This window comes from Cryptotermes secundus, unplaced genomic scaffold (assembly GCF_002891405.2).
Source record: "Cryptotermes secundus unplaced genomic scaffold, Csec_1.0 scaffold3, whole genome shotgun sequence".
Classification (NCBI taxonomy): domain Eukaryota; kingdom Metazoa; phylum Arthropoda; class Insecta; order Blattodea; family Kalotermitidae; genus Cryptotermes; species Cryptotermes secundus.
This window is the reverse complement of record NW_019724584.1, coordinates 720,319-746,937: the sequence shown is the minus strand read 5'-3', so window position 1 is coordinate 746,937 and position 26,619 is coordinate 720,319. Positions and strand designations below refer to the sequence as shown.

General features: G+C 37.5%; 1 protein-coding gene across 4 annotated transcripts in view; it reads right to left on the bottom strand.

Annotated features, from left to right (window-relative positions):
- Window positions 1-12,022, bottom strand: part of LOC111862245 (sprouty-related, EVH1 domain-containing protein 2) — a 73,813-nt gene extending 61,791 nt beyond the window's left edge. For 3 of the 4 annotated variants that reach the window (XM_023847455.2, XM_023847457.2, XM_023847458.2), the window contains exons 1-2: window positions 11,645-12,021; window positions 2,054-2,237 (exon numbers count right to left, since the gene is read on the bottom strand). In XM_023847455.2, the coding sequence (XP_023703223.1) occupies window positions 2,054-2,237; window positions 11,645-11,664 (204 nt within the window). In that variant the 5' untranslated portion in view covers window positions 11,665-12,021. Of the gene's footprint in view, window positions 1-2,053; window positions 2,238-11,644 lie in introns of all 4 variants that reach the window. The other variant, XM_023847456.2, reaches the window with a different exon arrangement.
- Window positions 12,023-26,619: the final 14,597 nt, after the last annotated feature.

Sequence of the window (26,619 nt, the reverse complement as noted above, 5' to 3'; positions counted from 1 at the left end):
CCAAAATCGTCTAGAGGGTGGCTTGAAAATTCACAAAATGGTCCATGTTCCTAACAGTAACAATAAGAAGAATGGTGCCCTGAGAAAGTGTCGCGTGAGTGCTAAGCACAAGGTTAGAAAAGAAACAACTATCATGTGTGCAGGCTGTGGTGTGGCTCTCTGCAAACTTTCATGTTTCAATGTTTATCACACGAAGAAAAACAAATAAAGAGGTGTGGAAAAGCATTTATTGCATAAAATATTGTATTTTAATTAGTTCCCAAAAATTTCGGTTTTATAAACCAATTTTTATTGAAGTTGTTTAGGAAAAAGTAACTACATGCACTTTAGCGACATAAGGTTTAAAGGGCCTGCCAGGACAGGGGTGGGATTTAAATACCCTTCGTGCCAGTCAAAGAGTTAAGTGGAGGAATTGTTTTGAAAGAGACTGTGGACCTGTCGTCTTGACAGATTACTGATGATGATGATGATCTGCTTTTAAGTTTTGTTCATGAGGGCAGTATTCAAAGTACCCTACAGGATGCCTTCTTTAGATTACAAATGGTACAATGAGAAGAAAGTTATCTCAGTAATACATTCAGCTGTTAAGTTATTAAGTTTGCTTCCTATTAATATTAATTTCATACTCTGATGTATGTTACATATACATAGTGAATGATGACCACACGTTCCAGCTACAGTAACTGTACTACAACTTATTTCACAAAAAGAAAACTCTGTGGCTTTAGTCCGCAAGCGAACTATACCGAACGAGCGACCGCCGCTTGTCGGCGAAGTTAGTGCCAACTTTAGAGGATAGAATAATTTCGAAAATTCAACTTTCACATTTGGATACTGCTGTTGAAACAATGAGCATGCTTCATTCAAACTGCACAGAAGTAACTGCTTTTGTTGGACCGCGCCATAGCTCAAGCGGTTAGTCTCTGGCTTTCCACCGCGGCGGCACGGGTTCGATCCCGGGTCTGGTCAAGTGGGATTTGTGGTGGACAAAGTGGCGCTGGGGCGGGTTTTCTCCGAGTACTTCAGTTTCCCTTGCCAATCTTCATTCCACCAAGTTCTCCATCATCATAATCAACCGGGGGAGGTACAATAGGACAATCAGTGGCCACCGTGCCGAGTGGACCCAGTCGGACTCCACCCCCCCACTAAGCGAAAATTACAAAAAGTTCCTACACATTCACTTCCAGTGGGTTACAATTTGCACCCCAAATTTCACTGACATCACAGCAGATGAGGATGTAAGCTGCGTTGATCTGACATGGAATTACTTACTTACTTACTCATGGAGCTGAGCCCTTCTTGAGGAGCCGCCAATTCTGCAGCTACTCAAGAATTTCCCAGCATTTTATGGAACCCGAAGGTTCATTACCGTGTTCACAAGAGCCCTCCACTGGTCCCTATCCTGAGCCAGAACTATCCAATCCATACCATCCCATCCTATCTCTCTAAGATCCATTCTAATATTGTCCACCCACCTACGCCTTGGTCGTCCGAGTGGTCTCTTTCCTTCCGGCTTTACCACTAATATCCCATATGCATTCCTTGTCTCCTCCATTCGTGCTACATGACCTGCCCACCTCATCCTTCTTGACTTGATTATTCTAATTATACTTGGAGAAGAGGTCATGAAGCTCCTCATCATGCAGTTTCCCCCAACTTCCTGTCACTTCATCCCTCTTTGGTCCAAATATTTTTCTTAACACCTTGTTCTCAGACACCCTCACCCTTAATGTCAGAGACCAAGTTTCACACCCATACAGAACCACAGGTAATATTATCATTTTATATATTATAATTTTTATGTTTTTGGACAGTAGACAAGTAGATAAAAGGTTCTGGACTGAATAGTAGCAAGCATTACCCGAGTTCAATATATTACCCTACAATTTTGTTTCCAGGCGACATTCTGAATTATAATTCTCCTACAGTGGAGAGCAGTCAGCAGCAAACAATTCATGTACTCCATACTTACAAAACCACCTGAAAGTGAAAGAATCTCGAAAGAAGTCTGAAATTTACAGCAGATTTATGATTACAACAGAGAAAGACTCACCGTCTGGTCTGATATCCGCTTTCCAAAAATGAGATACTCATGTTTGCTTTCATCAATATCACATGGAATAGTGCGTTTACGGACAGACACGTTGGAGAGGCCCCCTCCCCCCATGGGGACCCAACCACCCGTGCTGTCGTCGCGCATCATCACCTGAGCTCGCACCCTAACCAGATAGTTGCCACTGTAAACAGACAATACAATACAATGAATTACAGTTACAAAACCAAACAAACACCACCCCAACTTAACATACCATTCACGGTCAACAGAACTGTAAAGATATGTCAAACTGCTTCCTTTTATGAACTCTATAACTGTCTGACTGATAAGAATGACTTCTATTCAAAATTCAAGAACAGAATTAACACAAATACAGTACATCTTCTTTCCCTTTATTTCTGCATCAAAATGAAGTGACAGTATATGTTAGTTAACTGTAAAAATGTATCAGAAGACTGCCACATAAACACAGTGGGAGATCCTTCAATTTGAATGTTACCACCTGCCCTTAAGTTGCTGGCCACAAGAGTATATCTCACTGTAGTTGTGATTTCTGTCACATAACTTGCATGTCCAGACTTACTTCCCCATTATCATCCAGGAAACAATGGTGACCAATTTGTCCCTGGGAACTTACCGTGTCAAGATTTCTCAGTATTTCCCTCCAACCCTACATGGGAAATACAGAAGAAATGGTATATTTGTAGTTGTCCTGCCCAACTGTAGCACACAGAGGTGTACATGGGGCATCCAAGTAAAGCCCCAGGCATTCCAGGCCCCAGAAATAACTGGGAAGTTTACATTCCAGCCACTCTGACTTTGAATGAATCATAGCACCCTTTGCATAGAAGGCTAGGTGGACCCAGAAGTGATTCCAGTTGTGGTAGAAGAGAGAAATCTGTCCCCATCTTGAATCAAACCCCAAGCAACCAGCCCTAACTGGTTGAGACATGAGGCTCAAACCTAAGAATTAAACAATCCAAACTCAAGAGGACATAAAACTAAACAAATTACTGCCAAAATCGGTTTTAAAAAATCAGAAGCCTGTAAGATAACTTAAAGTGTTATTTACAAGTACATACACCAAACGCACCTTCCTTACTCTGCAACCAACCAAATGTGTCACAGATGAAGCCCTGGACTAAAGGACTGAGTTTATGTGATTATGTGCTATCTGGTCAGTACTATCACACACCTCCAAGGGCAGTGACAGAAGAGTATGGAGCAATGGTGGATTAATAATTAGGTGGGCAAAACTTAAAAAAAAAAAATATATATATATATATACTCCATTGCCATTACACCTACCACAAACCTCACATGACATCACTTTGGACTGAACCCTAAGTTCTGAGGAGGGCAGACAGCGTCCACCTACCTGAGCTACAGCATAGCCACACTGGCACTCTACCGCCTTTTGTGCTTATTCTGATCTGTTACAGTAGCTGACCACATTCAGGTGAAGTAAAACTACACAGATTAAATGGGCAGACTTTCGGCAGTTTAAACAAAAAGTCAACTCAAACCTGGAGCAGAAAAGATACTTATCCCAGAAGTAAATTTCATGTGACTCTTCGGAGCAATTACATTTAAAAACAAATATCTGTATCTTTAATTCCACAGATCCTTACTGGCTATCAAAGCCATCATATACAGAACATGTCACACATGCATACATTAGTTCTAAACACAGAACGAATCACCTTACAACTATATTCACAGAACAATAATTATACATAATTCAGTAATTAAACAAGCATACAGGACTCATCAACTTGACAGTAATACCTTATTGAGATCATAACTTAAATATAATATCAGATTATAATAAATGAATTTATACAATGTACTGTATAACCAGCATTATAAAAGGGTTAATTCATGTTCTAATTAAAATATTCATGTAATGTATAAAATGAATGGATGTACAAAAAACTTCATGGCCAATTTCAATTTTTTTTGTATTATGGGGCAAATCCTTTATTGGAACAGGTAAAATGTTAAACAACTTAATCCCAGTATAATATCAACTGTTAAGCTGACAAATAAGACAACTGATGACGAAAATCAGGTTTGATCTAGTATTATGTATCTCAGTATTTACTTTAAATTATGTTTATTATTGATCACAAACAATAAAAGTGAATATATATACTGAGATTGTAGTGGTAATATTTCTAATTCTCTAAAATATTCTCTGCGTGAATCTATCTCTAAAAATTATATTGCTATAATGAGAATTCCCCCCAAATATCAATCCATTAGTCATGACCGGGGCCTGGATTTTGATGACATGTTATCTTTTTTTCCTTGTATCCTATGTGATGCTCTTAAATATATAAATCTCGGATATGAGCTGCTGGTTACAGAAATGTAAAGTTAATAGGTAATTGTTTGTCATTTTTTGACATTTTTAGGGTTAAGGTCATTTATTCATTTTGGGGATAATTTTTTGGTAAATTTTTGGACTTCAAGAGTATTTCTTGTCATTTTTCTGGATGTTTTCGGTCATTTTTTAAATATTTTCAGGTCATCAAAATCCGAGCCCTGCATATTACATTTTTGGGTCATATTTTAGGTCATTTTTCTGGATTTTTTTGTCATTTTTTAAATATTTTCAGGTCATCAAAATCCAGGCCCTGGTCATGACAGAGTGCAAATATGAATAATAACCATCTTCAAGGATTCTTGGGACAAGAATTGCCTAACTGTTCTAATCGCGAGGCAAGCTGAACTTAGTTTTCCAAGAAAATGTGTTGTCCAATGTTAGTGCAAGGAATTTTGTATTACAAATATTATTTTATTATTCCAATGCATTATATTTAAATCGATTAAAGAACTAGTCTTAGTTATAAATTGCATAAATTGTGTCATCGACATTTACTAACAATAAATTAGTAGTGAACTATCTATTTATATCTTGAAAAATTTTATTAACACCACTTTTAAAATTTATAGGGTTAAGGCTAGTAATGACTATTCACAAACAGAACGGTTTCAGCATTATCATTTATGGTTTTTGGTAAGTCATTAATGTGAAGTAAAAAAAAATCAATGGACTAAGTACTGATCCCTGTGGGACACCATGCTTTATCTCTCCCTTGAATAGGAGTCAGGAGAATTATTGTTTAAGGTCACCCTTTGGTATCGTCCCTCTAGGTAATATTCAGTTAGTTTAAGAGATGTTCCTGTTATTCCATAAAACTCTAACTTTGTTAATAATGTGTTGTGATTAACACAAAAGTTTTCTGTAAGTCACAGTAATGCTTCCAACCATCATTCTGTTATTCAAGGCATTTAGCATCTTCTCAGTCAATCTACAGTATGTCTATCTGTTGATGCAGAAGATCTGAAACCAAAGTGTCCCTCTACTAAAATATTATTAATTTCAATATGTTGCAAAAGTCTTTCGGATATGATTTTTTCAAAGACCTTAGAAAATTAAGTAAATAAAGAGATTAGTAAGTAATTAGTCATGTTTTTCTTATCACATTTCTTGAATAACGGGATTACAACACAATATTTTAAAAGAGTAGGAAAGGTTCCAAATATTATAGATTAAATATAAATATAATTTGAAGAACTGACAAAAGGAGCACTGACCTTTAATATTCTTACAGAAATTTCATCACAACCATGTGAATATTTATCTTAGAGACTTTCCATTTCTTTAGTGGATGTATTATTAAATTTTATATCAGGAAAAGAATTATGTGATAATTCAGACATGTAATATTTTGGATTTTTGTAATTAGTAGAACCTTTTATTCTGCTATATCTAATGTTCTGAATATTTTCTCCAGCTACTGACAGAAAATGTGTGTTAAAAGCTTCAAGCAGTATATCCATTTTTACTAACTGTATGTCCCTTGAATCTACTTCTTTCTGATTTTATAATATTCCAAATTGTTTCCATTTTATTAGCAGAGTTATTGTACATTTGCCTTTTTGCTTCTTTAATCACACCTGACAATATTCTGCAGCACTGTTTTCAGTACTTTTTAAAGTTGATATCATAACTGTACGTGCTTTTCTTTATTGCTAGTGGGGTGGGACTAAGTCCCTTGTACTGCGGCCACTTCTGGCCTATTGTACCAGCGCCAGATGAGAGGTGAGGGTGATTGTGGAGCAATTCATGGAATGAATATTGGCAGGGGAAACCGAAGTACTAAGAGAAAACCTGCCCCAGCGCCACTTTGTCCACCACAAATCCCACTTGACCAGACCCGGGATCGAACCCGGGCTTGAGGTATGGCGCAGCCTACTGTCCCTACCAAGCAAAAAAAGATTTTTTTTTACAATTACAGGAAATCCTTATACCAGCTGTTATCAAATAATTATTATTAGCTCTCTCGATTAATTTTCAAAGGGGGAAATCTTGTATAAAATATTCTTAAATAATTATTCATGAACGTATTAAATAACGAGTCTACATCCATGTTATCATTGTTACCAAAAATGCTGTCCCAGGATTCGTAACTTAGTCTAATTTTAAAATCTTCTATAGAATATTTATGTGTTTTTCTGATAGTATAAATATGTTCAAATAACTGTAGATTTACATCTTTTACTATTATCAATTAAGCATCATGATCTGATAACCCATTATATACATGTAGGAGAAACTGTATAATTTGTAATTTTATGGATATCAATAAATATATTGTGTACTGCGGTGTCAGATCGATTTTGGGACAGGTGGGGAAATGTACCATAGCCGATAAATTATAGAACAGTAACATAGCTTCACGTTGTCTTTTTTATCACGGCTCATAAGATAATATACATTTATATCAGCACATATAATAAACTTCAACTCTGCAAAGTGACTTGATAACACTAACTAATCCAATAACATATAATTAAAATTACCAGAAGGTGCTCTGTGGAAAGAAATTATAAAATATTAAGAGTGGTAGACTCTAATTTTGCCGGTCACGGCAGCCGAGCAGTCTAAGGCATGTACTATCTTCGCTCGCTAGAAAGCCGGGACCGTGGATTCGAATCCCACTCAGGGCATGCATGTTGTGTGTGTGTGTGTGTGTGAGTGAGAGAGAGAGAGAGAGAGAGAGAGTGTGTGTGTGTGTGTGTGTGTGCATGAGCGCATTTTTCTGTGTTTGTGTGCTGGCAGAGGCCTTGCAACAATCTGATCCCCCATCCAAGGAGTCCTATCATCTGTAAAGTGATCAAGAAACTGAGAAATCAGCCCTATGCTCCAAAGTGGGAGCAAGAGGAGGAGGAGGATTCTAATTTTAGTGCACAAAACGCAATGTCTTGATTTTTACAATATTTACTCTGATTAATATTTAAATAGTTCCGGTTTTATGCACAAAAATGCAAACCCCACCCTTTTCTATAATTTTTTTACAATATGTGGCACCGAGTTTATAATCATCTAAATTATACAAATCCAGTGACAGAAATAACACTGGAAGAACTGATGAACAGAAGATTTCTATAATGTCACAAATTTACATCTTTCTACAAACAACACTGAAAGGGTCAACTTAGGTCATTCTTAGTGAGATGATCCTCACATCAAATTTGTGTAACATTCCATGTCTAGTTCTTATGCTACAAAGATGTTTGTTAAATACGAGTATACTATGTAACTGAAAGTTCTTATACCTCTACCACGAAGTGTTCGTGTCTAATAAACCAAGTTAGACGACTGGAGTGAGTGTGTGTGTGTGTGTGTGTGTGTGTGCATGCATGGGTGCGCGTGTGCAAAATAAAGTTCAGCAGTGAAGAAAACAGTCTTCTGGGATTTGGCACTGTGTATATGTGGTGTTAACTGACATTTCGGAGGAACGTCGGTTAACACCACATATACACGGTGCCAAATCCCAGAAGACTGCTTTCTTCATAGTCACCGCTGTGAAAGCCTCAAATCTTACAAAGTTTAGCAGCATAAAAAACAGAAACAAAGTAAATCGTGTTTGCTACCATCCAGCTATGTCCTAATATGGGAGGACTAGGAATATTCAATGGAAAGAAACAAGGAAAGGTCATGGATATGGGATATTTTAAGGAACTCATTTTGCTTTTTCCTAGAGAGAATAATGAAAACCATGCAGAAAAGAAACCTGTCTGGATACCAAGTTCCTTGCAAGTCAGATGCAGTACTGCACAGCTAAACCTGCTGGATTAACAGTCTCCTATAAGTTACATGCAGCTACTGCACAGCTAAACCTTTTGGGGTAACAGGCCTCCTGCAGGCTTTCTGCAATTCAGATTCAGTACTGCATAGTTAAACCAGATAAAATAGCTGGTCCCATGCATGGAAGATGTATATATTATAAGACAAGCCTGATAACATAACCAGTTCTTTGGTTCTGTGTTGTTTTTGTAAACTTTGGGAGTTTTGTTGTATGTGTGGTTGATATGTTCTTTTTTATTTGTTTTATATTGTGAATGCCTTGACTTGTCACCCATTTTATACTGTGGATGAATATTTTGTATATACCAGTCTGTAACATTAACTGTATTCTGGTTCTGTTCTTATGTCTTGGCTTAGTTCTTTGTACTACTGATTTATCTAATATGACTTCTCCACATCCTAAAGTACTGGATTTTTATGAAATAACAGTTGTATAATGAAAATGAAAAAAGAGCTTGTACTGATGCCTGAAACCTTTGAGAGTTCTATAATATGATGTCTTGGTTCTGTGTTGTTTCTGTAAACCGGGGGAGTTTTGTTGTATATATAGCTGATATGTTCTTTTTTTATTTGTTTTATATTATGAATGCCTCGACTTGTCACCCATTTTATACTGTGGATGAATATTTTGTATATACCGGTCTGTAACATTAACTGTATTCTGGTTCTGTTCTTATGTCTTGGCTTAGTTCTTTGTGCTACTGATTTATCTAATGTGACTTCTCCACATCCTAAAGTACTGGATTTTATGGAAATAACAGACGAGTCATAAGTTCCATACTGGGGGAGTTTTGTTGTATATATGGCTGATATGTTCTTTTATTTTATTTTATATTATGAATGCCTTGACTTGTTCCTGTGGGAATGGAATGCTTGTTTTTTTGATCTGTGACTCATTCTATATCCAATGGTTGTTTCCTAGCCTGTATCTGGATCTATTTTTGAATTTGAAATAAATTGAATTGAATTGAATTGAATAAACAGGCACTGCTGCTGCACAACTAAACCTGCTGTGACAGATGTCTCCTTCAAGTCAGGTACAGTACCACACAGTTACATCTGTTGGCACAGCAGGTTCCCTGCTATATACATATATATACACAGGGACAGACAGTCCTCTGGAAGTCAGCTACAATTACTGTACACCTAAACCTGTTCTTACTGTAGTTTTCCACAAAATAGTCCATCCAGACAAGATTAAAAAAAGTGCAAGAAGAATTTCTTTTGGGATTTGTAATGAGATAACAAAGCCAACCGCTCGCCTATACATATGACAAAGGTAGAGAATTTCTGCAACTTCTCCTCCACACTCCCTATACATATTCAATGAGTGGTGAACAAGCACAGGTACTCCAACCACTACAGAAATAGCCTGCAAGCTGTGCCTCTACATACACAAACAACTCTCCTCCATGACAGCATGAAACTGTACAGCAAAGTGATCATTACATCATGAAGATTCTCAGTATCTCCCATTCTACAGTGTTTATAAAGTTGGTAAGAAAACGGGCACTCGCCTCTTCCATGCATTTTACATTTTAACAGAATATTCTTTGAAATGACTGTAACAATACAGATGCGATCCTGCGGTTACAGTAAACATCCTATACTGTAACTTAGACCACCCCTATTCCCAAACAGTGATCACGCCTGATCTTTGCTGACCGCCCCTCAGAAAACACCATCTCACAAAGGAAATTCTAATATCTGTGAGGCAGTATTGCCATCAAATGGTGATTTAAACTGTAACATTATCACTATACCATTTTCAACATGATGTGGACCAAAATTACGATAAAGGAAAGTCTGTTCAACAGGGCTGTTATTCTGCAAGGTTGTACACTCAGGGCATGACATACCCTCAATATTTCAAACAAACATTACTCCCAAAACATATAAAAATAGAATAGATTCTATATATACATGGAACCAATAAGCAATTTCAATGTCATTTACTTGTGATGAAATCAAAGCACAATTTTCCTGCAAATCCATTCACGAAATATGAACTTGCATTGACCACTGCATGTTCATTTATATCATGTAGGAAATTTTGACATAATTCCTCTATGATGGTCAATCTCATAAAAGGCATGCATTACACTTACATAATAAACTTTGCTTGCTGCAAAGATTTATGCTTATTTCAAAGGCATTGTCAATATTAAGAATGATACAAAAAGAACTACAGAGCAACAATACAAAGCATTACTTTTGATACTGCAATAGAACTGTTCATTGAAAGTCATTTCCCTTACAGTCTGACATACACTCAAACCTTCATTCCACATAATGATAGGCTCTGCTCTATCTTTCTGAAAGCCCATTCATCAGTACTCGCATGCTTGTTTTAGCTGCATGGGTGAAATGCATGATGCATCAAGAGCTGTGCAACTTTTGGCAACTTTGCTGGTAGATACAAATACCATGGATAAATAGATATAAGCATCCCATAGATCCTAGTGAGCAGACTGCAGGGTGTGGGACAAATATACAACATTCACAAACACAACACAATTACAGAACATTCCCCAAGCACAAACACCACAACACAACCACACTATTAACAGTTCCACGCTGATTTTATGGTATGTTTCGAGCTGGATAAGTCCATACAATATTAAATACAGTTGGCTATTTGATTAGTAGGTCCAGCATTTCATCACATTACAAACATTGAGAAGCAAGTTTTATTAAGTTCCACCCAACAGCTTTAAAGAAACACCACAAAACAGTGTTTACTTCCCCTGTCATGTACGTATTTTCTAAATCAATTTAAATTCATCATCTACTCACAAAGATACATACAATCTGTCCCTTTAAAATTGTTTCATTCACCAATGTATTCATCATACCTCATATCTGGCTAAAGATTGAATTACACTGCTTGAATTACATTATTACTATTATTATTCCTCAATTTTCATTTATATCAGGCGACTGGAAACATTAAATACGTCATACTTAATATGGGAAAAATTTTTAAAACCTGGGCTTCATAATTCTCCAAATTAATGGCTACTACTAAATTACTCCTCCGATTGATTGTACTTCGGTGCGCCCATAATGTGCTTCTGAACCTTCTGAACGACTCACAGCTCGACTATTTCATCAATGACAAGAATATAGATCAATCCACTATAATGAATGGTCTGTTTGGTTGGCTAGTAGACATGTATACACATACATCAGACATTCGAAACCCTGCGTCACTCCAGTACAAAATTCCCTTATTAACGAACATTTACTACCAGACTGGAACATAAGTAATCATATTTCGCAAAATTTTACATTAAAGCGGTCAGAAAACCATGAGAAAATGGAGGCAAACCGATATATGCCTACCATGACCTAGCCCCGATTTTGAACACTTGGAGGGTTACGCGCACATACATTCGTTATTTATTATAATAAAGGTGTGTACTTACTCTTCATATGCCTCTGTCATGATTTGCGAAATAAAATATCCTACTTCTGCCCCATTTTGTCCTTACTTCCACCATTTTTGACGCATATAAAATACATCAGCCACAACTTGTAAGGACAGGAAGTTCTCTTCTATGAAGATGCTTCTTCAATCTTCGGCCTGTCGTGATCGCGCATGCCCGTATGCATTTACCAATAAAAATATAGTTCGGTGTTCATCGCGAATAAAAACTTGTTAACTCTCAGTAACGGAGTTTGGAATACAACAAGTGACCAGTATTACTGTCATAATTTAACACATACAGTTCTGTGAAATCCGTACAAGATATAGCGGACGGACGGATGTTGTTTCACAGGTAAAAATGGAGGCTTGCTTGAAATCACGGCCTCGTGAATACAGCACGGGGGCGTTCCTTTACTACAGAAGCCCCCCTCAAACGATATTTACATACCATAGGTTCAGAAGCGGCTAGTTTAGGAGGGGAAAAAATATGAATGAATCATTGAGGATTTCAGTGGCCTTGCGTGTTGAGTAGTGTTTTCGTTACGGCAGAAAGGAGTTTGATGTACAGTATTTCATTAAGCGAGAGCGTTCTTGTGTCACTGCGGTTGATGAAGGTTGTTGGAAACCATTACAAAAAAGCCACGAGTACTATTAAAAATTACCATTTCATATACTACAAAAGTAACATATCAAGACCTTCCACCATTTGCATGCTCATATTAAATTATTTGATGATTCCTCCCCCCCTCCCCTCACACCTATTAGTTAAACGAATGAAGTGTTAATGTACTGTGATGGGACATGTTTAGTGGATGGAAGTCAGTTTTACCTCCATTCTTCCTTATATTACTATTTCCAAACAGTTCCACCAGTACTCATGCAGACTTCGTGGGAAGTTAGAAGTTTGAATGTTCCTCAGAAATACCAGGATATGTAACAACTGTAGTTAAAATTGATTGTCATTGGGAAGAAGAGCACAGGACTCTAATTTAAGATGAACTAATGACATGCCAGTGAGATGAGATAACTTCATCAAAACCTGAAATAAATGTCAGTAAATGTTGATGGTTTCACATACTGGGGCACTTCCATGCACTAGGACACAACCTAGTTATTACATCTGCTAGGCAGTATTTGACCTTATCAAAACTCTGAGATTGAATGTGTTTATCCAAACCTAACCTGCACCAGAGGATTCCATTACTGAATGTATCTACAGCATTTCTGCATTATCCATGCTCAACTTTAATGAGACCAATTATGATAATCAAATGCAAAGAGGATAGATCATTGACTATGACTGAGATACCATCCTCACACAAACCAAATGTGTCTGCTGAACTGCACAGATACATTTTTATTTGTTTATTATTTATTTTACAGCACTGTGATCTGAGATTATAGTCATATAGTCCTGATCCACAGCTGTATGGTAAGTATTCAGTGTTCCAAAAATCTCTATTTGACCATGTGGTACATTTCCATTATTTAAAATTTGAAGATTGATATTTGCACTTTCATATACAGTATGCACTATATGTGTGTGTATACAGGGTGTCCCAGGAGGAATGTGCCAAACTTCGGGAGGGTGTTCCTTATGTTATAGTATGCTGATATAACCCAAAACACCTATGTCCAAAGTTGAACGGTTATGGAGGCAATGGCCCGAGAAAAGTCGTGGTCTTCTGGTGAGTCCATGCATTGTACCTGTCAGCTGGCGTGTCTTATCTACGTTTGTCCTTGAGTGTGGTGATGGCAGCTCACGTTACCCCCATACACTCGCATACCAGAACGCGCAGTCAGCAATGTTACGTCAGCACTTGCCATTCATGTGTCATGTATAGTGCTTGGAACTCTTAACGACAACTTTGACATGGCGTGCGAGTTTTTTGTAGTTCAATTTAATGGCTTCATATCACTCACAAGTTAGTCTGATGTTACATACATTATTAACATTACAGAAACCACATATTCCTGCCTGTTTTAATATGTATTTTGTAATCAACAAGTGTGTAACACCGGTCAAAGTTTCGCACTTCTCTGGCCATTATCTCCGTAACCGTTCAACTTTGGACATAGGTGTTTTGGGTTATATTGGCATACTTTAACATAAGGAACACCCTCCCAAAGTTCGGCACATTCCTCCTGGGACACCCTGTATATACAAAGACCAGCTAAATCCCATACACTCTCTGTCAGTTCATACCTTTATGTAATGATTAAATTGTGAATCTGAGGAATGAGTGTTGACATGGGGGGAAGGGGTAACTTTTGGTTGCCCCTTAAGCACTTAGACCTCTATTGTGTCCACTGGCTCTAAAGAACATCGAGCACTCACTGTGGTTCTGAGCCCACCTTCCAGTCAACACCATCTCACCATTATGATTAGCAGAGTTTACCATGCTCCCACTCTGAAATAATCTTCATTGCAGCCAGTATGGGCAGAGGCTAGAAAGGTTGAACAGAACTTAACTGGAAGTATTACCCAAAATGATTCTGTAACTTCATTACTTTTTAACATACATATATCCTGTTCCTCCCTCAAAAATGATCCTAACTGTAATACAGCATAATCTGAGAGGATAAAGTCCCACTTCTTTTTACCTTCTTGGCTTTCATGTAGTTAAACTACTTCCCTTTCTTTCATAGTTACTGAGGATTATTTTGTTCTTACCTTCTCTTCTTGCACCACTTAGACCGGATAGCTAAAATAAATCAGCAGTGACACAGGATTCTTGGGAAATAGTAATATTAAACCATCCATCACTGACCGTAGCTACAAAGGATGTTCCATATATAATGCCTCCTATTTTTTTGTGTTAATATGTAACGTCTGAGCTGGATGTTGGTGGTGGTGTAGTAAAGGTTGAACCTTCCCGCCAGTGTACTGTTAGATTGGTTGTCGTGCGACAGATAGCAACAGCAGAGCAGTCTACCAAATTGGCGTCTAACATAGAAGTGCATACGAAACAGAGATGTGTTATTGAATTTCTCACTGCTGAAAAAATTGCACCCATTGACATCCATTGACGCTTGCTAAAGGTGTACAGATACAGTACAGTGGATGTCAGCACAGTGAGGCGGTGGGTAGTACATTTCAACAGTGGCGAAAGTGAAGTGCACGACAAGCCATGCCCTGGGCGTCCCTACTCAGCTGCCACTCCTCACAATGAACAGCTCCTCGATCAGCTCATCCATACATATCGGCAGATAACGACCAGGGAACTGTGTGCACGGCTTAATATCGGCTGTAATGCATTGGAAACGATGTTGGGGAAGCTGGATTATTGCAAAGTTTGTTCCAGGTGGGTCCTGTGGATGCTTACACAGGACCTCAAAACTCATCAAATGGAAGTCTGTCAGGACCTGTTGCACCAGTTTGAGGCTGAAGGTGACAAGTTTCTGGACAGCATTTTCACCGGAGATGAGATATGGTGTCATCACTATGAGCCGGAATCCAAAAGACAGTCCATGAAGTGGTGACATCCAAATTCCCCAAGAAAAAAGAAGTTCAAGACACATCCATCAGCAAGGAAAGTCTGTCAGGACCTGTTGCACCAGTTGCGGGGTGTGATTTTGTTGGATTTCCTGGAGCCTGGTGAGGCTGTCAATTCTGAACACTACAAGATGACGCTGACTAAGCTGAAAGCCCGTATTTCCCGAGTCAGGCCAGAGAAGCAGACAACCTTTCGCTTGCAACATGATAACACTATACCCCATACCAGTTTGGTGACAACCACGCACATTGCAAAGTTTGGTTGGACTGTCCTACCACATCCATCTTATAGACCCCATTTAGCACCTTCAGACTTCCATCTCTTTGAGCCTACGAAAGATGGACTACATGAGCAACATTTTCCAGACAATGCTGCTGTCATTGCAGCTATAAGAAAGTGGCTAGCCTCTGCTGGCACAGACTTTTACAGGCACAACATACAGCTGTTGTTTATCGCTGGCAAAAGTGCATAACGAATGGTGATGATTATGTGGAAAAATAACTATAAGTAGCTGAAATCTTGCTCTATTTAACTGCGTTATTATGCTTTCTGTATTTGTTGTAGTTTTCATTAAAAAATAGGAGGCATTATATATGGAACACTCCTCGTAAATCTTTTCAAATGGGAAAGATTAAAAGCACTTTAGAAGAGCTACCACTTCAGGCTGATATGCACTTCCTTAATCTCAAATTATATTTAAATCAGTCTATTAAATTTTTCAAAGTGTGGGTCTATCAGATCATCTCAGCACGTTTCCATCCTGGTGGAAAGGTATTCCAATATGGACGGAATCGGAGGATGACTGAATGCTCTTCTGGATTATTGAACACATCCCAGTGCCCCTACTGCGAATTTAACTCATCATCTGGCCACTGGGTAGTGTCTTTTGACATGCTGACTATTTAAATTTTACATCCAAGGTCATAAAATAATACAGGTCACTTTTACACTACTGTAAGTTATCACAAGTATGCTGACTTGTGTTGTGGTACTCACAAGCTGTAGCAGCATAAACATAGCACCAGCATTATAGAGTGGATGCCAATAACCACATGCCACAAGGTAAAGAGTCTGGTAACTGCCATGGCAGTGAACTTGTAAAAACTTAAATTAATTTGTATCATACAAAATTTTAACATGTAGTGAACGCTTGAAGTTATTGTGATCCTTCATAGAACAGGGTATAGACCCTTGATTTCCTGATTTTATTTGTGCTGTGTGATGCTATAATTTACCATGAATTCAGTTTCCACGTAAAATTATCATTAATGCTAAAGAGATGCTGAACTGCAATTGTTATCAACAACATAAGAGATAGATAGATGAAACCAGATCTAAGTGACTCCAAGTTTTGTTACTATCTTGGAATTAGTTTTCCTGCATACTCTAAATTGGATTAAATGTTTTTTTTTTTTTTTTGTAACCTGACTGGTGTTCATTATATCCTTTGGAATACTCATGTCAGAATTCTATTCAAATTAAATGTGACAAAAACAAACTTCTAGATATATGCTGCTCTGACACAATGCAAAATGTTGCCCCACTTTTTAGCCTACTTTCCTTCTTTTAAAGGAGCTAGAAATGGTATTATCATATCTGTGTGTTTATTCATGCATTTGTCTCTCCTATAATTGTTGAACAAATCAACAAATTTGCATGAAACTACACAGGGAATTATGCCACTATAGGCCTTACCTCTGTTCTTTATAATTTTCTGCCATCAACAATACCAACATGGTGACCATTCAAATTTCCACAGTAGAAACAGGAGTAGCACCCCTTAATGTAAGGTCCTAAAATGTTGGTTTATAATGGGTATTTGAAAAATACACAACTTTGTTAAGATACTTCTTTTTGTGGCAATAATACAACATGGTTGCCACACAAAATCTACAAGTATACTTAGCTTTCTGTTTGATGGTGATATCTAATGAACTATATACAATTTTGTAATGGAAACTTAAAAGCAGTCACAAATCATGTATTAAACGTTTTTTTTTTTTTGTATGTTGTTTTGAACATGACATCTGCAGATATTTGAGGATGTATCTGGCAGTTTTAAAATTATGATATTGAGGATCTGAGTAGAAGAAACTATGCAAATATCAAAGACCCTTTCTGCTGCATTTCTCTGTGTCCTTACAAGTGATACACTTGTTGCTGGTTACTGTTGGTGACCTGCATTGAACCTTCCAATCTCCATCAGTCTACATCCTTCATCACATTTTCTAAACTGTGAAAGGGGAAGCAAGAGAGTCAAAGCACTAGTTTCAAAAGTTGCATTGTCATCCTTATATCTTATATCCAGCGCTATATAACCTCAACTGGCACTGTGTCACTACACCTTCCACAGTCATTGAATATTCCAGTGTAGTGTTTAGCATTCTTGGGTCTCATCTAGGTGGTCTCTGGTTTGAATTCCAGTCAAAACTAGATAACTTGACAGGTTTTTCATGTTTTTCATCACATGTATGTATAACACTATAATTCACTACAGACAATGACTACTTCCTTCTATTGTATATTCTTAATCATCCTACCATATATGATCTAACACTACTCATGCCCAACAGTCATTCTTTATACAATTGTGATATTCCATTTGTGATCGTGGGCAGCAGGCTTCACAGTTTCTGTCTGGGACCTAATTCGTTTACCCTTACTCTGCTGTGAAATATCTCAAAACAGAAAAGCAATATTGCAGTACTCTATACATTTGTCTGAAAGGTTTGTCCATAACACTGGACAGTGATGCCAAGTTATATCAAATGCACAGTTCTTCAATTCTCAGTTCATGAAAAAATTGAAACTTGGCAGAGATACAGTCAAATATTCTCATCACCTGCTCAAACTATTTCCATATGAAAATCTATTAATTATGAATAGCTGTACATTATTACCACAGCTGTGCCTCTGTTGGTATAACTAACTCCATGGAACAAAGTTCTTGAGAAGCTGTTAGATGCTCAGTTTGTCAAAAAATAGCCTGCATTATGTAAAATCCAAAGGTTCATTATCATGGTTATAATAGCCTACCTTCTCACCCTATCCTAAGACACTTTAATCCAGACTACATCCTGAAAACCTATTTCTTTAAGATCTATTTTAATATTATCCTCTATCTATGCCCAGGTTTCCAGAGTGATCTCTCCACTTCATATCACCTGATTACAATTTTATGTGCATTGCTTGCACATGTGCTACATATCCTATCTCATGCATCTCCATTACATTGTAATAACATTTGGTGAAGGGTACATAAGAAGCTCACTGTGTAGTTCTCGCCATTCCTCCATTACTTAATCTTTCTTCAGTCCAAATATTCTTTAACACTCTATTCTCAATCTGTCCTTCTCTTATGACAAGAGACAAGTTTCACACCTGTATGAAACAAGAAGAGTTTAAACTAAACAATTTAGTTAAGATGCAGGAAGAGAAAAGATTCTAGTGTGACTGGTAGGAAGCATCCCTCAAATTCAATATATGCTCTTAATTTCTTTGTAAATGTAATTTTGATCTATTATTGTCATTCAGAACTACATTATGCTTCGCCATTTCGGAAGACATGTTCTTGAAAATGTATCCATATCTTGAAATTCTACAGTGTGAACCCACTTTTTCCACTGACTCCATGTTATGAGTTGATATGAATGCCTATGGATTGTATTCTATCTGCACTTAATAATAAAATTGTACTCTTTCATCCATCAGAAATAATACTAAAAATATTTCTCATGTGGAGGCGGTTAAGAATACCTCCACTGTTGCCCTGCAAGTCATAGAAGGTGATGAAGAGGGAACCTAAAGTATTGGAGTTTAACCAGGCCATCCTGTAATTGCAGGACATAAATACAGAGACCTGGTCCTCCATGTTGGGGGTTGGAGACAAGGTTGACAACCTTGCTCTGCAAAAGACTGTTACAAAATCCAAAGAAATAAAAACTGGTTGGCAAATCTGGCAGACTCTTCTAAAGAAGGTTATGGCTAAAAAAGGACTGTTTTGCCAATGATGATGATGATGATGATGATGATGATGATGACATAAAATGGTCATATGAAGCTACATGCACTTGAACTTTCTAACCTTCTTCCAGCAAGTAATTGTAACAGAATGCACAATGTACAATAATATGCAACTAGCAAACCATACTACTAGCCATCCCTGTGTCACTGATGCATTTACACATGGTAGCCAATGGCCAGTTACATATCCTACTACATCACCAACACACATGCTATTTGTGGTCTGAATTTCTTACCAATTCTTAAACGAAATACTGTAGTTTTGACTAAATTTATTTTGCATTTTGTGTTTCAAAACCTTTAGTATTTATCCATAATTTCTATAAGGGTAAATTTATTATCCATATCATGAATTTTATGGTCACATTTTATAGTTTCCACTAGGGCAAGATTCATTTATCTGAATGTAATGTGGGGGTTCACTGTATTTCAACTTTGCCATGTTTCGTAGAGTTTATATAGTTAACTTTATAATGTAATTCTGTCCTGCATTCTGGTGACTGTCAGCATAATCCATAAGTAATTGTACAGAGTCTGTCTTGATGAGCTGAATTTTGCTGCCTCAACTGTGAGAACATGCAACTGACAGCTCAATGTGCTTCCAACAATAAACAGCTGAAAATGAGACTATCAGCTAGCATTACTACATAGTGTCTCTGTTCCTGTTTATCTTGTATTGCATTGATTGCAGCTGCAAATAGTTCACTGTAATACACATCAGTTCTCTTTGTGTTCCATTCTAGTAAGACATGCAGAAGTCTTTTTCATGTTCTCATTTACAGTACTTAACTGACATGGTGAAAAACACACTTGAACAGGAGGTTTTTTCCTTTAAAATACTTATGTGAAAAATAAATCATATAAATTGTACAAAAGAAGGTTCTGCAATCCCTGACATAATTACATGAACACGTACAGGTTTTGACAACAGCAGTGTGGGAAAATGATGGAACAATTGTGACTACTGCCATGTGAAATCAGACATATTCAAGCAAGTGAAGAAGGTAATTAAGAGAGATGAAAGAAATTTTGTAACTGGCTTTTGCAAGCAATATGTGACAGTGTTCATAACCCCAAATTTGCTTTTTTTACTGATGATGCTCACTTCTAACTGAATGGGTATACAAATGCTCACAACAATAGATATTGGAATAATATTAATCCAGAGCAGACTTTTGAAGCATACACAATCAGATGATTGGGGTGTGGTGTGCCGTTACTGCTACATGAATAGTAGGACCCATATTTTTTAATAGACTGTTGATTCAGAGTGGTATATCAATGACATTCTTACAACATATTTTGAGAACGTTACAGAAGATTGTGCTACAGGACAGATTGCTAATTATTATATTAATGTTTCAAATGAGGTGTTTGAAGACAGGCTGATAAGTCACACATTGTGGCCTGCAAGGTCTCTGGGCTTAAATTCCTGTGATTTATATCTGTGGGGAAACCTAAAAAGACAGCGTATTCAAATAATATCGACACACACTGAATGAACTTGCGCACATCTGTGAAGCAATTACATCCGTCAATGTTAGTGAACTCAAACTAGTGTCAGTCTTTTCAAAAGAATTTAAATTTGTTTAAAAGCAGAAGGGAGACATTTTTGGCATCTACTGTGATGGTGAGTTCTTTTAAACAATTTATTTGCCTGGAGAAATGCATCCATTTTTTTATATAATGTGTGGCATATTAGCTGAGAATCAAGACTCCTTTCCGTCAGCAGATTCACACAAAGAGGCCAATGGCAAGACAGGCAATTTAGCCCTTCAAAAGGGACTTTGTGTGGAAGCATTTATTAGTTTCTTAACAAATGTAAATATATTTGTTTTATACAATTAATGTTTTAATTAGTACTTGTAGTTGGTTAGTTTATTTGACTACTGCGTATTCTTCAATTAACTCCTAAAGAGTGAAGATCAAGAGTAAAAAGAGATTTTATGAATGACTGTTAGGAGCTGTGACAGTATGGAAATTATAATAGCAAGAGATCAGAACTAAAATGGAAAATTAGCAGTGAATAACAAGAGAGTACACTTGACTAATTTATGATATTCTCCAGTTATTTCAATCAAGAAGGGTATCTATTGCTTTGAATCCAATCCAGGTGACATATGATGATGTACAGATTCTAAGTGACTCTAAAAATGAGAACAGAGCATCAATGATACTGTGACATGTAGACGCATTTCCAGACAATGCTTGCAACACACACACACACACAGCCAACAATACAGCAGCAGTGTTTTCTTTGTGTCTGTCAGCTTGCACATGCACAGTGACATCACAACAATGCTTAGAAACCACATGACATGTGTTTTCTATAGGTCAAGCCAGACCGCTAGTGAACTGCCTGGATAGTGATCATGTGATGTATTTTCTGTTGGTCTGTGACTGTGCAGCATCTATATAAGTGAGTAGTAAGCGACCGGAGTATAGTGGTAAAGCTGGAGGAGTACAACAAGCAAGCTTCAAAAGTCAGCCTGTGAAAACTTAACATGTGATTTGAAAACATTATGTGTGCAGTAGTACAGTGATATTGGGAGTGTGTGATTTAGTGAGACTTTTATATTTCCTGTGTTATAAATCTGTTGCCAGGAAATGGATAGTAAAGACCAGTGTATATAGACTGAAGATTAGTGTGGAGTCACTGTAAATTGTGTAAAGTAGCAATAGTGTAATCATTAATTGTACTTACAACCTGTATGTGGTTAATAAATGGAATTACCAATCCGAACCCTGTCTTTAGTCACTGTGACAATACTATCTTGCAATATACCACAGAGCAATATATATATATTGAAACAATGAGTTCAAGCTTCTCAGTAAGGGCTGTGTGGGGACAGTGAGGAAAACTTTCCCCTATATATCCTGGATATCATGGAACAATTAAGAGAACATTTTAGGAGGACTGAACGGCATGATGGTTGATTTGTAAATCCACTTAATGGAACGATATTTTTCAGAACACTCCTCCCAAATAAAATCACAGATCTGCTATTGGTCTTCATCAGACCAAATTTTCTTGTGCTTCATTTCCTTCAAAATTGGAATACTGTGGTTTACAAGGTCACTATGTCACTTGATGCTAGTTGTTAGGAAATACTCAGCACTGCTGTCCATTGCAACAGCTACTAAGCATCATAGTGAGCCGAAGCTTATCACTTTACATACCTCTTTCCTGTTCACCATGTTTATTTGACCCACTGTTAACAATGCCTCCTCAATGCTGGAACTTGGATCCAGAAGGTCATAGGATCATATCCAAATCTTTCTCACTCCTTCAAAGTTAACTCAAACACCTCTTTCATTTCCCATTGTCTTCTCCAGAACTACAGGAAAAGTGTTCATTGTGAAAACGCAGAAATATATGCATCTTGTTTTAAAATCATGTAAGTTCAATTGATTAAACTTTATTGTCTGAGAAGAGGGGATTTTGAACTCCCAGTACTATGGCTGGATGTCAGTTCTGAAGTCAGGGGTGACAGAATCAGCTTTTAAAAAATGCAACACTTGTCTTGCTGGACAGCATGCGTGTGCCATTGCAATTTTGCAATGCATTCCCAGTAAAGTTTAAAGTGTGAAGATCATGATGCAAATCAGAACAACTATTTTATAACAAACAGTAGGCATATTATATTATAATGTAAACGTGGTTGTTCTATGACCTCCCACCCCACAAATAACATTTGAATAAATGGATACATTTTCATAAAACTTGATGTGAACATTATGACACCAGTTATCATTTTACTATGTGGTCGTGAAATTTTATTGGGTACTAGATCCTTAATAAGTACTTATGTATCTTGTGTTCAAGTCACCATTTGTACGATGTGAGAAGAACAGTGTGGCTGTATGTATTTATATTTGAATTTGATAGCAGTAACTAACAAGTAATGCTGGATTGCAAATAATATAAAAGCAGAAACTGCATACTGAACTCACCTAAAATACAATTACTGATGATTTATACCTGCATTTTGCCTCTCAGGCACCTCTTACCTATGTTCAACAGTAGTCAGTCAGCACGGTGGGGCTCCAGTTGTCCTAATATTGCTTCTATATCATGCATATTTCTCTACAAAAGCATTCCCCATTCTCATCACTAACAGCAGCCAAGTTTGCTGGGAAATACGAATAGTTGATATGTGAGTCCATGGAATTAATTCTTAATGACATTTTTCATCCCATGAACTGTGGATACTCAGTTCTTCTTCTAGTGACTTAGTTTCTAAGGATATTTGTGGTCACTGCTTTAAATGCTACTGAAGGTGCTCATTCTGATTCATTTAGAGTTTCATCTAGATTAACTACAGCATGACTGATGATATTTCTTTTTTACCCTGGATCAGTGTTTATTGATATGACCCTTGTTTCTTCAACTAATGACTTTCCCATCCACAGAGGAAACGACAGAAAGTCATATACCCCAAACACAAACTAAATAGAACTGCAATGACTTTCAAGCCTCCACAGAGCCACTGAGATATTCACAATTTTGGATATGTTTCACAAGATAATGCATACTGTCATATGATTCCTCCATATGAACGGCATATGCCACTGGAACTGAAATATATACATTTCCATTATTGAGCAACACAGTGTCCAAACTCGGCTTTGAGGAACAGATAAATATGTGTCATTTGTTTGGACCATGTTTTCCAAGAGCTTCCATGAAAGAGTCCACATAATTACACTACACTAAAGTGCCTTCCTAAAAACAATTATATAAAGTACTCTTTATGCCTGCAGAACAAAGATATTGTGACATGAGGCCTCACAGCTAGTATAAGGGAGCCAGATAAACGGCCATTGCTAGGAAACGGCTGTGTAAACCGGCAACATCAGAGCCATCACTAAGCAACAGATGTATGAAACAATGGAGGAACTGTTGGAAGTGGTGCTTTCTATGCAGTCTGTGCTGATGCTACCTAAGGGGTCAATTGTGCATTGTGAGTAGGAGCCTGTGTGGAGGCAAGTTTGAATACCTCCTCCGCAAGTCGTAGGAGGTGGTGAATATGGAGCCCAGTGCCTGGGGGTATAACTGGACCACCATTTTCCTAGGGGATGTAAGTATTGGGACTTGGCCCTCCAGGCTGGGGGAGTCTCAAATCTGAGACAGTAAAATATGTTCATGAATCCTGTGGGACTTGGACCCAAGAATGACTGTGCTGGCGAGGGCCAGCAGCAGTTGTAAATAACAGACCCTGCTTATTATCAGAGAGGTTGTCCCACATAATAAAACTACCACTGTCTCACAGTAACAAAAGTTTACTCTTGGGCCCTAGATGGGGGCTTGACACCAAGATAGACTGACCGACTGACCATCGCTTAAAACATTACTCTGACTTTGTGAGTTAGTTCGGTGGTTGAAATCCAGTTTGGCATTCGAAGCCAGTTATGTAGTTCGGCTCAGAAGCCAGGTGAGAATTGACAGCTAAAGTTGGAGTTTGGTAGTTGGAAGTTAGTCCAGCCCAGAAGTTAGCAGCTGAAGCCAGAGGTTAGAGTATGATGTTGGTGTGAGGTGGACGCCATTTTAGGATGTGAGCCCAGATGCAGAGGAATGGCTGCCACTGAAAGCCGTTACCAAGCAATATGACTGAGGACGCTAGTCCGTGTGTGATAATGATCTGTGAAGAGTAGTCGCAAGCTGCAAGAGTCCAGTAAATCCAGTTATCGACCCAAAATCCATTTATCGTCGCTCAAACATGTGACAATATGTTAGCACCATTTTGTAGAGGATCCCATTCTTTCAATCTAGAAGCTAAAATTGCAGATGGATTTTTTGACATTAAGATCATGGACAAGATCACGCAAGTCTGCTTGATATTTTAAATTTTGTTCTATCAATGAACAAGATGGTTCCAGTTATTAGAAATTAAGAAAATCCCAAGTAAAATACGCAAGATTCACTGAACAAGAACAGACATTTCCTAAATATGAACATGCAAGAAGTGATACATAGAGAGTCTCACAAAGTAGGGGAGGAGCATGTATCAAACCCATCCATATTCATAATGTCAGGTAAAGCCTAAATAATCTAAATTTGTGTGTCATTCAAGAACTGTAAGCGGAAAGCATAAATATGTTTTCACTTTCATAATCAGCTTAAAATGGGTGTAACAAAACCATTGCTGAACAGTGTGATGAAAGTCGAGCAACAGAATTTTAATATGTACCTAGACCATAAACATATCAGTACCTACAAATTTTGTAACTAACTTTGTTTTTCTCTGTTAAAAATTACAAGTATAGCAGCATTCTAAACTTTGAGATTATACCTCGTACCATAAATGTTCAAGAATATATAATTTGCACGCAGTAGCATAGTGGTTGAGGCACTATGCTGCAAGCTGGAAGGTCGTCAGTTCAAGTCCCGATGAGATCACTGGATTTTTTTCAATTAACCTAATCCTTCCAGCTGTACTATGGCCCTGGGGTCGATTCAGCCTCTAACAGAAATGAGTACCAAGAATTAATTAAATAAATTTCCTGGGGAGTAAAGCGCGGCCCGCTCATAAGGCTGACAACCTTACCGCCATCTCTGAGCCAATTGTCTAGATAATGTGGGACCCTCAACGTCTCCTAACCCTATGGGCCTTCATGGCCTGTTACAGGGATAGCTTTACTTTTTTTACCTTTAAGGTAGTACGAAATTATATCAATAGAAATTACAGAGAGAAAGAGATTATGAAATTGTATACTGATTAACTGTGTTTCCTGCTAAACTCTCTAATACATTTGACTGATGAAAGGCAGGTATCCTAAGTTTTCCCAGAATTTCATTTCCCATTGACGGTATGGACATTATACTTATACTGTTAGAATGATTAAATGAATATTGTGATAAGCTAATATGTACTTTGCATGGGGACACAAAAAACGTGTGTCAAATTTCAGAGGGAGATATTTGAAAATATTTATACTTCATAAAGATGAGGTCACATGGAAGTAAAACTACATAAAGATTACACCGAGTACTTTGTCTTTAAAAGTGCAGCTGGCAAAATATTACCATTACCATTCAAATTTCAGATCAAGTTGCTCCCTGTTAAGGAAGTACCCTTCTAATATAGGTACAGGATCTTCCTTGAGCAGCTTATCAAGTAATTTCCTGCTGCTCCTGCATTTCTTTCTGCTGTTACAGGTCCCATCCCTCTCACATTCCTTTATTGGAAAACTTTAACAATATTAGATGAAATTTACAAATGTGAACTTAATTTGCTCCATCCTCTATAATTTCCTCTGTACTAGACACAGGAGAGCATTTGGGCTTATAGAAATATTTCCTGAGCACCCTGTCTTCAGACACATCCAATCTGTTCTTTCTGGTTTGGTATTTTGTCCGAGGCCTCGCCATTCTATTTTCGATTTAACAATTGTTTTCCTGCCATATTTTCAGTCTTTTAATTTTCATTAAGAGGTAACATTACAACAGACC